This window comes from Microtus oregoni, unplaced genomic scaffold, assembly GCF_018167655.1.
Source record: "Microtus oregoni isolate MIOR12 unplaced genomic scaffold, Mior012 000045F_ref0000178, whole genome shotgun sequence".
Taxonomy (NCBI): domain Eukaryota; kingdom Metazoa; phylum Chordata; class Mammalia; order Rodentia; family Cricetidae; genus Microtus; species Microtus oregoni.
The window spans coordinates 12,724,812-12,740,502 of record NW_024543219.1 but is presented as its reverse complement, the minus strand read 5'-3'; the positions used below and the strand labels follow the sequence as shown (position 1 = coordinate 12,740,502).

At 42.0% G+C, this 15,691-nt stretch overlaps 1 protein-coding gene across 1 annotated transcript; it reads left to right on the top strand.

The window, feature by feature from the left end:
- The first annotated feature begins 1,341 nt into the window (after nt 1-1,341).
- Nucleotides 1,342-15,278, top strand: Gmfb (glia maturation factor beta). Its single transcript, XM_041633974.1, is given in 8 exon segments — nt 1,342-1,489; nt 6,792-6,888; nt 8,466-8,515; nt 9,000-9,049; nt 9,603-9,685; nt 10,298-10,371; nt 11,628-11,693; nt 11,695-15,278. Coding segments are annotated over 8 exon segments (465 nt in total). The 5' UTR covers nt 1,342-1,486; the 3' UTR covers nt 11,737-15,278.
- The last annotated feature ends 413 nt before the right edge of the window (nt 15,279-15,691 follow it).

The window sequence follows — 15,691 nt, the reverse complement described above, 5'->3', positions numbered from 1 at the left end:
CCATATTAACCATTATCAATATCTGGATTAAAAAAAAATGCTAACATGGCTTCAAAATTGTATATGACCCCCTCTTTTGAAAATGTCTGGTTTTCTAGGGCTGGAGCAATGACTCAGCAGTTAAGAGCATTGGCTGCTCTTCCAGAGATTCTGAGTTCAGTTCCCAGCAACCACATGCTGACTCCCAGCCATCTATAGTGGGATCTGATGCCCTCTTCTGGCATGTAGGTGTACATGAAGACAGAGCACTCATAGAGAAAATAAGTAAATAAAATTTAAAAGAAAAGTAGAAAGAGAAGGAAATGCCTGGGTTTTTAAAAATGTGATTGTGTTTTGGAGAACCAAATCTCTGTTTTTAGAAATCAACGTTGTTGCTTGCTTTTCTTTTTTCTTTCCTCCCTCCCTTATTTCCAGTCTTCTGCTCTTTTTTTAAAAAATTATTTTATTACTTTGTGTGTATGGGTGTTTTGCCTGCTTGCACCACATGCATGCAGGGGCCCTGGAGGCCAGAAGAGTGCCTTGGACCCCCGGAGCTGGAGTTACACTGGGAGTGACCACGTGGATGGGTTCTGGAGAGCCAACCAGCGTCAGAGAGAACCAATGCTTTTAACCGCTGAGCCGTCTCGTCAACCCCCATTCTTTCTTGATTTTGATTTCTGATGCCACAGTTCTAGTAATCTTTTTGAGGATAATGATTACTTCTTCTTTCAAGGAGAAAGTTCCAAAGGGATATTAAATAGAAGTTTTAAAAATCTCTCACAATTTTTTTTTTCCGTAAAGATGCCAACCCTTTCATTCACCAAGCCTTTCTTGTATCTCGTATTCCTTCATAGGAGGACAAATTTATCTTCGTTTCGGAATACCAGTAGTAATAAAATAAAAAGGTCGTAACTTTGTCATACTTCAGAATTCAATTTGGCAGTGATTTGAAAGTAATAGTCCTCATAATCAATACCGATCACCATTTATTTAGTATATGAATTCTAGTTGGAAAAGAAATGTGAGCAAGTTCTGGAAAGCAGGCAGGGTCAGGAACGGCGGTCTGGGATAGGTGGAAGGATGGAAACCGTGCCTAGGTTTGAAAAGCATTCAATCTGGAAGTAAGCTATTATCAACAGGCACATTTACCACTAAAATCGTTGATTCGGATTTGTCATCATGAAATTTCTGCCACTGAGACTTGTAGGAAATTTAAAGGTTCCAAGAACCTACGCCTCGAGGCTGGTCTCTTTCCATGGTGACTGGGAGGGCGGAACGAAACAAGCTTCCTTAAGAAGCACCGGGAACGCTAGAGCACGCGTTCAGCTGAATTTTGGGCCTCGCCTCCCGCCGTCCGCAGTCACGTGCGGACCGCAGCAGCCGCGTAGCTAGGTGGGGGAGGCTGAGCCGGGCGCCAGCCAAGGCAGGAAGGGAGGTGGCTGCCGAGCCATTCTTAAAGGGGCCCGAGAGATCCTGCAGCGACGGGCCGCTGACGGCCGGAAGGAAAATGGTGAGTGGCGCGGAGGGCGGCACCGCGGGGCTGGGCGGGCTCGCGGGCCCTTCCCGACTTCCAGCGGCGGCCGGGACGACCCCCGCCGCGGGCCGCCGGTTGGAACGTGGCCTCCATGGACAGGGGTCTGGCCCTTTTGGTCCCCGCGGCAGGACGGGCTGGACCTGAGGGACGGCGTTGGCGGCGAGCGCTTGGGTTCCAATTGCATTCTGCCCTCGCCGAGGCTTCTTTCTATTTGCGTCCCCCAGTTTCCCGCTGCATAGACCCCTTTTCCTGCATTCTTCAAGTCGAGGCCATTAGAACCCATGTGACCGGAGGTTCCATGGTTTCGCCTGTAAGCAACTGTCAGAAATTTAGTTTTGCTGCGTCTGGGTCCGTGGCTTCAGCTCTCCTTGACGATGGACCCCAAGCGTAAAGATCAAAGTGGAAAATTAAGTCAGTTGCCATCAAGGATCTTCTGGATCCTTCCCAACGTGCTTTTTAAAATACGGTCAAGTTCCATGGAAACAGCAACAGGAGAACACTGCTGTTTTCTGTAACTCCTCTCTTGGGAACCACTTCCATCTAGCTGCTAGACGCTAGCGGGTCTTGTGGTCATTGAACCCAGGAAAGTCGTGGGTTTTCATCATTACGACCTTTAAACCACATTCCAGGCTGCTGACACTCCTGTTAGAAGCATTCCTTTCGCCATGCTTCCCCCTAAGCTTCTGGGGTTCAGAACTCCTGACTTTTCCTCCTCCTCCTGCTGATGCATCTGTTTTCCTTGGATTCCTTTCTCCATTTCCTGGACTGTGCTCATAAGAACCCTAGCTAGGCTCCATCCTGAGGCTTCATTTTCTGTTGTATTTCCTTTTGCTGAATTCCTCCCTCCGGTTACCGCATACTTTGAATTGAGCTATGAGTTCCTATCTCTGACCTTACTTCTGAGATCCAACCAGAAGTGATATTCCACTTTTTGGTTAATATACTCAGGAAACAAAGCCAGACGGTGGTGGCACATGCCTTTAATCCCAGCACTCTGGAGGCAGAGGTAGAGGGATCTCTGTGAGTTCGAGGCCAGCCTGGTCTACAAGAGGTAGTTCCAGGATAAACTCCAAAGCTACAGAGAAATCGTATCCTGAAAAACAAAACAAAACAAATATACTCAGGAAACACTTCACCACACAGATACCACAGAGGCTCTTCAGTTTGTCCAAAAATAACTCATAGCCCTTCTGCCCCCACATCTGATCATCATTCAGCCATAATTCTGTAACTTGACTAAAGGTGCCACAAGCCAGAAGTCAAGTTGTCTTTGTAAGCCTTTATTTCCTCCATATTGAGTCTAGCCCAATTCCTGTGTAGTGACTAAGGGAAAGAGCTATAGCTGCCAGGCTACCTGGTTGCTTCCTGGTCCACTACCTGTATGTCTTAGATTTGGGGGAAGATGCTTGTAGCCAGTCTGAGCTTTGACATTTCCTGCTAAATGGGGGATGGTGTTAGTGTAGGTGATATGGTGTGGAGCACAAAGCAGGAATTAGCCTTGTGCTACGGACACAGTAACTTAACTGTCGTTCCTCAGTTCTTTCTTATGCTGATGTTCAGCCTTTCAGCCACTTGCCATCTCTTACCTGAAATGGTAACTGGTGCTGCTGTGTTCTTCCTGGCTCTCTGCCTGTTTGCTGCCTATCAAAACAAATATGATCTTATCAGATTCAAATATGGCCATGTTTGCCTTCCCCACAATACCTACAGAGTGTTGACAGCTTCGATTTGCCATGGGATAGAAATCTGAGTGCCTCCAGGCCATAGTCTTGGTCCTCACTCCTGTTCTTCGTGGGCAGCTGAGTCACACTATGGTCTCATGATTTGGGCTGCTATGCTCTCTTCAGTCACTTTAGATGGCTTTTCCTGTGACCATGGTGTTCTTCACCACCGTCACTTCTGAAAGCATCTGTGCTTCTCCTTGCTAGCATTTATCATAGGGACCAGCCTACAAATTTTTGCCTGGTCTTTTTGATGTAGGTCTCTTCTTTCCTAGACTATCATGTAAGCTAGCACTTACCAGAGTGTTGGTGCTCATTAACTATTCATTTATGGAGTGCACCAATAAATGGGTCATTCCCCACCTAGAATTATCTCTATAGCCTTGTACTCATTCTTAACCACTTCCAAATGTAAACATGACTAAGAGCTGACCATTCTCTTCTCTCTCCCCGCCCTTTCCTTTTCAGAAAAGACAGTTGATCCTCCTCTCTCAGCCTCTAAGTGCTGAAATGACAGACATGTGCCACCACTCCTGGTTTCTGAGTCTTTCTTGTAGAATGGGGTTTTGTTGTGGCTTTGGGAAGGGAGAAAACACACTGAATTACACAAATTAAATCAAAGCATGTTTTCATCTTTTTCACCATGCTGGGGTCACACGAGGCAAGTAGCCAGCAAATAGAGTTACACATTGAACGTGTGTTCATGGGTTCCTGGCCTATGATGTCACGCTTATACTTGTGGTCTCATTAGCAGAGCTGAAAGGTAAGACTCGTATGTCAAACTGGTTTTGTCTAAATAAAAATCAAAAGTTTTTATTAGCTTCATTATATTTTTGATCAAAGAAGATTGAATTTTAGCTTCAGAAGTTCCCAATGACTTAGCATCTCTCTAAAAACAGGTAGAAGACTAAACATATATCCCAAGAGTGGTATTTTTGTTGGCTAGTGCCCTTCGCTGGCGTATACTTCCTGACTGATTGTGTAATTGCACATCGTATGACACACGTCACAGCTTACTGATAGCAGAGTTCAGAATTTTAAGGACAGTTAAAGTGATAGCCATTTCCTGCTTTAGTGGATGCTGTCTTTAGTCCAACAGAGGATCAAGCACCCAGGCTTCCATTACATTTTTTTTTCAAACTTAAGTTTGGAAGCCTTGGTGCTTTAAGGTTCTGATGAGAATTGTCCAGATTTTCCTGAAGGGGAAGGGGAAACTTATAAGAAAAGTCCAAAGTAAGTGAACTTTTGCAGCTTGACTTAGACCAATTGTAAAAAATGTAAAACAATGAGGGGATTTGGACATTAGTTAGGTATTGGAGACTAGAATTCTAGGAGGGTTTTTCAAGCAGAACGACTAAGATGTTTTATGTTTCTCATGACACGTGATGTCTTCAAGTGATGAATAGTACAGTATTTCCAGGTGAATGACCTGTAGCCTTTGGGTGAGACCGTCCATTGGGCCTAGTGATGTCCTGTGGGCAGTGATTGGAGTTGAATGATTAATGCATAGCATTTCACTATTCTATTCTCCACATTGGTATGCTTTGCAAGGTTTCTTTAATTAATTTTTTTTTTCCTTTTTTGGAGACAGGGTCTCACTCTGTAGCTCCAACCTTTCCCAAACTCAGAGATCTTCCTGTTTCTTCTCTCTAGTGCTGGCATAAAAGGTGTCCACCATCACGCCCGGCTGATTTTGCAGTTTTACCACTATAAGCATCAGAGCATGGCATGTTGGCACACACTTGCAATATCTATACTACTGGAGGGGCTAAAGCAAGGAGAATCACAAGTTTGAGCCAGCTTGGGGGGGGGGGGGGGGATAAATCCTGTCAAATACTAGCCAGCTGAGGGCTGGTTTGATGGGTGAGTATTTAAAGTAATTACTGTACAAACACAGGATCTGAGTTTGAAGCTTTAGAACTATGAAAAGCCATAATCTCAGTGATCCAACAGCCAGGTGGGAGGCAGAGGCAGAAGAATGCACAGAAGCTCACCGGCTAGCTAACCTTTTCACATAGTATGCAGAGGGATCCTGTTTCAAATAGTGGAAGGCTAAGACTAGCACCCAAAGTCATCCTCTGACCGCCACGTGTACACTGTGACACATGTATGCCCAAATTCACATAAATGGATGTATGTGCACATAGAATTTCTATCTGTGCACCTGAAAACAAAGCCAGCTAACTAAACAACAACAAAACAGCTAGCTGGATGTCATAGCCATGCCCTGTAATACTAGCATTTAGGACACTGAGGCAAGAGGGTTGTAAGTTCAAGGACAGCCTGGGCTACTTACCAAGATTCTCAAACAGAACAAAATAAAAAGCAAAAACAAAGCTAAAAAAAATATAAAACTATTTCTGTCCTCTTGTTTGTGGTGATAAATTACACCACTAAAAGAAGAAAGCATTTGATGATTTCTGGGGAAGATCTGTTATTATTTCTTCATAATCTCTAAGCATTTCTTTTGGCTTTTATATTATTTCATCTGCTTTTGATTTTGTACATTTGCTCCTCTTTTTCAAGGAAATAGATTATTGAGTATACTACAAGAGGGATCGGACTGAGCAGCCACCAGAGTATTGCCTGTCTTTTTGTACATTCTTTTGTTGTTTTTTAAAGACAGGGTTTCTCTGTGTAGTCCTGGCTGTCCTGGAACTTGCTCTGTAAACTAGGCTGGCCTCGAACTTAGAGATCTACCTGCCTGTCTCCTGAGTGCTGGGATTAAAGGTGTGCACCACCACTACCCAGCTAAAGATTTTTTTTTAATATTTATTTATTTATTTATTATGTATACAATATTCTGTCTGTGTGTATGTCTGCAGGCCAGAAGAGGGCACCAGACCCCATTACAGATGGCTGTGAGCCACCATGTGGTTGCTGGGAATTGAACTCAGGACCTTTGGAAGAGCAGGCAGTGCTCTAACCACTGAGCCATCTCTCCAGCCCCAGCTAAAGATTTTTTATGTATGTATTTTGTATGCATGAGTGCTTTGTCTTCATGCCCACTAAAAGAGGCACCAGATCTCATTCCAGATGGTTGTGAGTCACCAGTGTGGGTGCTGAGAACCTAACTCAGGACCTCTGGAAGAGCAGCCAGTGCTCTTAACTGCTGAGCCATCTCTCCAGCTCTACTTTTGTACATTCTTAATAGCTAATTTTATATCTTTGTAGTCAACTAAGATATAAATTGTTCATTTTTACTGTTAGGTTTATTTTTATTTTCTTCATAGTTGTGAAACTCCCAAAAGTAAAATGATTTTCCTGTTCTTGCCGTGCAGTGTGAGATCCTGTGCTTGCTTCTCTGACGCAGGTGACGGCCCTCCACTTCCATGCTTCTGCCCTACCGCTCACTTCACATAAAATACTTCTTAGTATATGCTTGGTTTTTGAAATATTTATTAGCCAAACAGGATTAAAGTGAAGCTCACACTAGAGATGAACAGGTATGACTAATCCGTGTAGATCCAAAGGTCGGTAGAGCTGAAAGTTCTTTAATGTGCACAAATATTGAAGTCATGGCATTTTAAGTGTATGTATCTTCCTCTCTCTTGTAGAGTGAGTCTTTGGTGGTTTGTGATGTTGCTGAAGATTTAGTGGAAAAGCTGAGAAAGTTTCGTTTTCGAAAAGAAACCCACAATGCTGCCATTATAAGTAAGCTGAAGTTGCCTCGAAACTCTCTGATGTGGTTTGTGTTCTCCTGCAGTTCCTTTGACTGTGCAGAGTCTTTAGAAAGTAACAGTTCTCCCATCTGCTGTCCTTGTCACTGCCACCTCTGCAAGTTAAGAACGTGCTCGTGCTACCTCCCTCCCACCCCCCAGGTCACTGCCCACTCGGCTCAGAAGCTGATTGTCTTGGTCCCTTAGGAATGAGGTCCTCATTTGTAGTGACTTTTTTTTTTTTTTTTTTTTTTTTTTGGTTTTTCGAGACAGGGTTTCTCTGTGGCTTTGGAGCCTGTCCTGGAACTAGCTCTGTAGACCAGGCTGGTCTCGAACTCACAGAGATCCGCCTGCCTCTGCCTCCCGAGTGCTGGGATTAAAGGCATGCGCCACCATCGCCCAGCTTGTAGTGACTTTTTTGTCTTTCTCAGGGGGCTAACATTCACACCCAAATGGTAAAGTTCAGCATCTGTCTCCTTCTAACTGTACGTTACTTCAGTCATGTGGAGAGGGCTTTACCTGTTTTTGTAGCTAATACTTTGTGGGCAATGATTTAGGTAAAGGAAGGTTGAGGGACTGAAAATGTAGACCTGGCCTAACAGATCCATCAGGCAGGTGGGTGTTACGTCAACTGGTGACACCTTATGCATTTTGGTTCTGTTTCAAATACTATCATGTGGTCCTATGGTTCTTTTGTTTGTTTATTATTATTTTTGCTGTATGAGTGTTATACATGTATGTCTGCATGCCAGAAGAGGGCATCAGACCCCATTATAGGTGGTTGTGAGCCACTATGTGGTTGCTGGGAGACTGGGAATTGAACTCAGGACTTCTGGAAGAGCAGCCAGTGCTCTTAACCGCTGAATCATCTCTCCGGTCCCTTTTATGTTTTTTTTTTTAATGGCCATATGGTTCTTAATAGGGAAGATGTAATAGTGCTGTTTACCCCAACAGATGAGGCTGTTTGAAGTCACATTGTATGTCCATGGGATTTAATGTGAATTTAGTACAAACTCCAGCGTAGTTTATTCTTTACACAGATAGAAAGAATAAAGGCATGGGTGACCTAAGTTTCCTTTGATTTGGGTTTGGATTATATCATTTATATTTGAATATATTTGAACAGAGGTGGAATTGGTAATTTACTTCCTTAGACTAATGACCATATGCCATGAAATTAGAATGTTGGAGACGCTGGGGGTCTTGGGGTTTCTCTCTTCTGAGCCCTGGCCAGCTCTTCTTTGGCAATTCTAATCATGTTGCACATAGAGTCTTGGTCAGAGTTACTCTTCCAAGCCTCTTTTTATTTTGAAAGATACTCTGGAGTCATGAAGCTCTCCATCCATGCAGTCCATGTGAGGAGTTGATAAGAGTCTAAATAGGCAAGTTCCATGTTGGGAATTGTACCCAGAAGTGGAAAAGCTCATACCTCGGTGTATTTTTGCTGTGTTTCTTGATGTCTTAGTTATAGGTGCTCCCTCCCTCCTTACAGACTAGAGCTGCATGGGCTGCATGGGCTGTGTAGTCTAGGTCACCTGGAGTCACGCTTTACTTATACTGTTTTCCTTATAGTGAAGATTGACAAAGATAAACGCCTGGTGGTTCTGGATGAAGAACTTGAGGTTAGTTCAGTGTGCTAATACAATTTTTATAGTTAAGCCATGTTTGTTGTCTAAACAATGCCGTGTTTGTTACGTGTTCTGGACCTCCTTAAATACGTGCTGATTATGCATGAAGAGCATGGCTAACTGTTGCTTCCACGTTGTCTGCTGATTTAACTGCCTTCTGTAAAGCAATGAGATCCAGCGTGGTAAGTAGGAGCTGGCAGTCCTGTACCGAGCTGTGCACAGAGTGCTGTCAAACTAAAGCCGGCCATTGGAGGGGTTAGTGGAGTTGCTGTTTCCTCTGCGGGTGTTTCCCCACACTGGAACCTGAGCACAGTAGGAACACTGTCCTTTAGCTCCACCTTTTGTTAATAGAAGCGCTTTTGTGATGTGATAGCGCTTTTGTGATGTGATAGCGAATTCCTAGCTCTTAGCTGATCGGGTGCTCGGGGGATCTTCGGCTAAGAACATGCTTCAAAGTTTCTTTTCTCCGTGCTGCCAGGGCGTCTCCCCAGATGAACTTAAAGATGAACTGCCTGAGCGGCAACCTCGATATCCTTTTCTGAGTGGTTTGGGACAATTTTTGTTAGTCATCAGGATTTTATTTATGAACCCATTTGTTCAGCTTTCAACAGATATATTTTATATGGCCTGCCAAGAGAATGGGAGGACTGTTGGGGGAGAAAGGGGACAGTGAGGGGAGACGGAGGACAGCTGTGAGCAGAGGACTAAATAAAAGATTGAAACTGTTGGTGTATTGTGCTGTCTGAGACGCTAATAAAACACCATGGCCACGGCCCAGTTAAAATACCTATGTGTGTCGTAGACAAGAACAAGGAAAGTTGATGCACTTAGATTTTGTTTTAAAATTTTTTCTTTAATATGCACATAGTAAAAACTGATAAAGAAAAATTAAAGCTGTACTTTTAACAAGTTTCTTTTTGAGAGGCTGCATGATTTTATAATTTGTCCTTGGGGCCTGTTTTGTAGATTGGTATCAAAAGTGTGTTGTTAGATTGAATGAACAAGGCCATTCACTAGCTCCGGGTGTTGATTATTGCCTGTCCTAGAGCAGGGGCTTTAGTTTCTTTAACTTGAGAAAAACCTTCATTGTGTATAGTTATAAGTACCAGCATGATGATGGAAGAGTCTCTTATCCTCTGTGCTTCATTTTCTCCAGCCCTGTTGGTGAGTCACTTTCTCTAATAATGTCTACTTGGCTTTGATCCAATTGAACCGCCTTTTGCTATGTATAAAAATGAAGTTGTTGAGGAGCCTAAACTGAGGTCAGTTGATGTGTGTTTGTGTACACACCTTATACACTCTAGAGCCAGTATCATAAAGTGTTTTCTCTCAGGACGCACTTATCTCCGCCGGTTAATTCCTAGAAGTGTAATTGCTGAGTTCAATCATAAATTCTCATAATTCAGAAATATAATGGCACCTTTTAGATTCAGAAATATATATTTTAGTCTTGTTAAGTATGTGATCTTTGTGCGGCTGTGGTACTACGCGTATGTTTATCTTTGTAAAAGGTACTAGGGATCTGCCTGTAATCTTGAAGATGGTCCTTGTACTATCACAATTAAAATAGTGCTGAATAAAGTTTTTAAGTGTCAAGACTAAAAGTCAGGGTCCACAGGAGACCTAGACCCATTTTAACTTTGAGTTGTCTGTCTTTGTGTAGATAGTATACATGGAAGAATTACAGTGTAGCCATATACGTTTAGATCAAAGCTTCTGTAAACTTAGTAACCAGATCTTTGTGAAAGACCTTTATTTCTGTGCTGTATCTTCCAGGGTGCAAGCCTGAGCAGCAGATGATGTATGCAGGGAGTAAGAACAAGCTGGTCCAGACCGCTGAGCTGACCAAGGTAGTGTCTGCCCGACATGTCTCCTGTAGCGAACAGCGTGACAACTAGGCAGCAACTGCAAACGGGTTCTCTCTAGCCGAAGCCCTGTAGCTAATGTGCTGCATAGAATAAAGCTTTGTAGTAAGAGGAGGAGAACCATAGTAATCTTTGAACCAAAATGTGTTTTTAAAATAATTTGATTTTAAAAAAGTAACTTTCAAAATGTGAGTAGCTTCACATAGTGGTACACGCCTGTAAACCCAGCACCGGGGGTTCAAGGCTACTTTGGGCCACATAATGAGATTATCCTAAAAGAAGAAGGAGAAAAGCAAAGGTCATGGTAACCACAAAGCTATTAGGTCTTTGCTACTGTCTGCACCATAATATAATGTACTAGAGCTGACATGCAGTCTGCACATGACTCTTACAGCTGCTGGCATCTCGCTCTGTACAGGTGTTGGGTTTGACGGTCATCAACAGACTCATTGGATAATGCGACTTAGCACCAAGCCTCATAATCTTGAGTTTGATCCCTAGAACATACATGGTAGAAATAGAGAACCAACTTCTGCCAGTTGTTCTCTGGCCTCCAGACACATACTATGGCTCATATGTGCACACATGTGCTTGTGCACACACACACACAGATACAAGTGCCATTAAAGGTAGAAAGAAAAGCAGCATCAGAAGATGAATGACTTGTTCAGGGTTGTGTGTTAGTTAGAGCTAAGATTCCGATTTACATCTGGTTCCAGATCCCATCTGTTTGCTGTAACTTCATCTCCCTCTAGCCTTGTGCTCCCTGGGCTGAATCAGATTCCTGCTGGAGAACTGTAGCTGTGGACTTTGAGTGTAGCCTCATCAAATTAGTCAACAGCTGGTGTTAGCATCTGATACTCAGACTGTGAAAGCGAGGCCTTATGTTTCTTCAGCTCCTCGCTGGGTTGATTTTAGATATGTATGCTTGGCTGTCTTTTCTAATGGGCAAGGTTTACAGAATTACTCTTTGAGCATGTATGTACTGGTTTAGAATTTGTGGTTCTAAGAGTGCAGGTTTTATGCCATCTTGATCGCTATACTTTGGTAACTTAAGTATTTAGCACTTAAAAGGAGTTAAATATTGCTGAGAAGGTACATCTGATTTACTCAGATTAAGTCATTGTCATGACCAATATGAAGGAAACAGAACGTGGTATTTAATACTCAGTGCAATGTAGGGTTTGGTTTTTAGAGGGATGGACTATGACTTCAGTTTGTTTGTTTTTTCCTTCCTTAAGGTATTTGAAATAAGAAACACTGAAGACCTAACTGAAGAATGGCTACGTGAGAAACTTGGATTTTTCCACTAGTGTGAACTTCTGTGTTTCTGAAGTATTTATGTATTAACCTGACCATACTGGAACCAGACATAAATAGTTAATTTATGCCTCAGAATGCACTGTTACTTACAGTTTGTTTCCTGCAGTAAAGAAAACGTCTTCATTTGTGTAGTCTGAACAAAGGGGAAATCATCTTCATAGTAACGGAACTTTGTGACGTGTGGCCTTGTGTTTGTCATTGTTAGCTGGACACTTTTCTCCAGGGGTGATGCACCCTCATGACTAATTTCTGTGATTTATGGTTCAGGATGTACTGTTTGCAGACACTAGAGGAAGGCGGGTATTAGGCTATGGTAGACAGCAGGTCCTCCTTTGACCACCCCTGGGCAGTCTGTAAGTGCAAATAGTGTTCCATCACTTGTCACGCCATCCAGGTTCCTTCGGGCTAATGTCTCAACCTGGCCGATTTTGAGCCAAGAGCAGTGATTTAGTAGAACCTCTGTTGCACTTTCCATAAGTTTTCCTTCTCTCTTGGTTTCCTGTAGCTTTGTAATCAAGTGTAGAAACTATATCAATCACTCATTCTTAAGGTCTGTGAGTTGGATTTTATGGTAGAGTTAGGATTATTAGGTTTTCTTCTTATGAGAAATAGAATCCTAGTCTTAGAAGCTGGTGAGTTATATAATCAAGGGCTTCATTCCTGATTATGTCACTAATAGGGAACTTGGAATGTGGCTTGGTAACACTATAAAGCACCTCCTAATGTCTTGTGAGCACCGTTTTAAATATGTTAATACTGTGCCTTTGATTTGTCAGCATTAACATTAGTTTAAGACTTCTACACTGCCAGTATTCTAAATTTGGCAAAATTAATACTTTTTTTAAAGGTTCAAGTAAAACAATTTTCTAATATGTATAACTGAAGTTTGTAATAAAACCAACTTGTTATTTTTAAAATTCCAACTATCTGCCCAAAGTTGTGAATATGTGGTAGGTGAGAATTATGATTTGGGGTATAATTACTATTAGTTTTGTGCCATATGTAAGCATTACTTAAAATGTTGGTCATAGTTAATAGCAACATATCAATTTATCCTAAATGTCAGAAGAAATTCTATTATGGACAAAGCCAGTCATGTTAGATGGTAGCACCATTGTTAGGAAGCAAGACTTCTAACCTACTTGCAGTTATTACGTTACACTTAAGAAAACATGTAAGAAACTGATGAATGGTAATTTGACTTAAAGAGAAAAGTAGAGAGACTATAGAGGCTGATCAAATTCTTATATTAAGAAGGTAATCATTTTGAGCTGGGCAGTGGTAATGCATATGCCTTTAATTCTAACACTTGGGAGGCAGAGGCAGGCGGATCTCTGACTTCGAGGCCAACCTGGTCCACAGAACTAGTTCCAAAACAACCAGGGTACACAGAGAAGCCCTATCTCAAAACAAAAACAACAAAAACAAAACCTAGCAAAAGCATTTTTATGCTGGTGCAGTTCATTGCATACTTGCTTAGGGTTCTGTGGCAGCTTTGCTGGAGGAAAGGTAGTTGGACTTTGACAGTGGAGTGGCATGTGTTGTGTGCTTGTTAACCTGTATGTCAGGAAGCAATCGCAAGTGCTGAAGGAGGTGTTTGCGTTGGCTCATAAATGGAAAAGTCCTTTATTTTGGTTTCCAGAGAATGAGAAAAGTTCACCCAAGAAGTTTGAGGTACAATGCAGGTTTTTTGTTATGGGCTAGAGAATAGCTTGCTAATAATCCTATAGAAAGCGAATGAGATCCCAGTGGAGAGTGACTTTAATGTTTCTAAATGAAGCAAATAAGGTTTTGTTTCAGCTGGTTGCATAAGTATGCTGTTGAAAGTAGTGCTACAAGAGTGTACATTTTTAATACAGTTCCTTCTTTTGGCTTGCACATTTAACTTAGTTTTGGAAATCTTGAGGTCTTCCATCAGGTTGAGGGCACTGGCCTGCCGTACACAGGACTCTCCAGTCCTCCAGCAGCAGCACCGTGGCTGCCAGCAGCTTGCTTCTTGAGCTTTTCCAACCCTTCCCAGTAAGTGTGCCTTTTGGAAGGCAGCACATTGGATTGGGTCATCAATAGAACATTTTTATTCTGCCTGTCCTTAACGCGGGTTTGTAAGTCCTATGCTCCAAAGTATTCCTCAAATATTTATGTACATTTCCATTTAGCTAAAATTTACATTCTTTTAAAGTATTTTTATTACTTTTCTACCTTTCCATAAAGAGTATGTCCCAATTCCATAATTCCAGCTTTTACACTCCATGTCTTTCTGGAACAACCATTCCTACTCAGCCTTAACTCTTAATTTTTCCTTTTTGGAAGCCACTCTTTCCAGGAAACTTTTGTTTTCTAAGTCAGCATTGGTTCAGAAATTCCTTATCTACTCTAAATTGTGCATAGCATCTAATGTCAGAGCCAACTAAGAATTACAAAGTGTATTTAATACAGTTTTTGTGACAACATGGGTGATGTATGAAGAAAGGTATCCTCAGGTTACTGTGCTGAAATTCCAAAATGTCTGAGTTTTGAACAGTAATCACTTTGTTCTGATATTGAAGCAATTATGTTAGGGAAAAGCTGGTTGACTGTTTTGTTTAATTGACTTCTGAACTCTGTTGGAATTGTCTATCTGAAAAGTTTACTGGAAGCCTAGTGCTAACGTGAGGGCTGTTACTAGATTGTTTGTCATTACTAAATGATTTGTAGCAAATGTGTGAGAGCATTTCCCCTCCCTTTTTGTCTCCTATTTTCAGGAGCCAAACTTAGCCATAAACTGTATCCTGGTCTGACACTTTCACTAATGGTTTCCAGTTAGAGGAGTTTTTTGCCAAATTAAACTTGGCTCTTATCCCACCCAGACAGAAACTAAAGAAGGTACACATAAGAAATGTTTGGACACTTGTAAAACTCATGTGAGGGCCTCAGTCTGTATATGGACTAGTGAATGGATATTTTCATAAGGGTTGAAATGCCAGTATTTGGGAAGTAGAAAGAAGAGTATATTCTATCAGTTCTATTGAGTGTTAATATGGTTGTATTCCTTATCTGTTCTCTAGACTGATAATACTGGAATCCATAAAGTTTGAGCCTTTACAACTTATGTGAAGAAATGTTGCGAACATTTCTAGATGAATCTTATTTTGTATTTCTGGAAGAATGTACATAATCTCCTAGGCCTCTTCGTGCTGACGGTTCCAAGGCAAATGTTTGCTAGGCCATTGACATTTCAGATCAGTGAGCATATTCCTGCAATGTTTAAAACAGTCACACTAAGCCTGTGATAGAAACAGTTTCTTGCTTTTTAGAATATAAATACTTGAATATTGTTTGAGATCACCAACATGCCAGGGCAAGTCCCACTGATTTTGATGGTCCAATATAATCTCATTCAGGAGGCTTGAAACATTAGTGGTTTAGTCTTGTGGATTTTCACAGTTCTCTGTCACTGTTTAAGAAAACCAACAACTGGCACTCCTCCTTAAGCTGTGTTTCAGTCTCTGCTAGTTCATACCGCATGTTTATTTTGGAGTCTTTGGTAAGCATGGTGCTTGTATTGGTTTAAATAAAATGCTAACACGAAAGGATGCCTAGTGTTTCGTTTTTCACCTGCCTTCCACCCCTCCTGTGAGTTTCTGTGAGTCACGTCCCCATTTAGCAGTTTACTTTGTTGGGGAAAACCAAATAACAATAATAACAAAAACCAGGAATCCTTGGGCAACTTGATGGAATGAGAACATAATGATGTGTGACTTTCTAAAACTCGGTCTGATGCGAAAATGATGGTGAATAGCAGTAGAGGCAGAAGGAGCAATTCCAGATGCTGAGCCTGGCCTTGAAAGGGAGATTAGGAGTTAGGAGGTCAGTGTGCCTCTTAGCAGTCCTGTTATTGTTTACACTCATCCTGCCTAAGGGACTGTGCTGCAGGGTGTAGCCATGGGTGTCTATTAGAACGAACACATGCAAATCCCTAATAGCTCTGTAGTTTACCATGTAC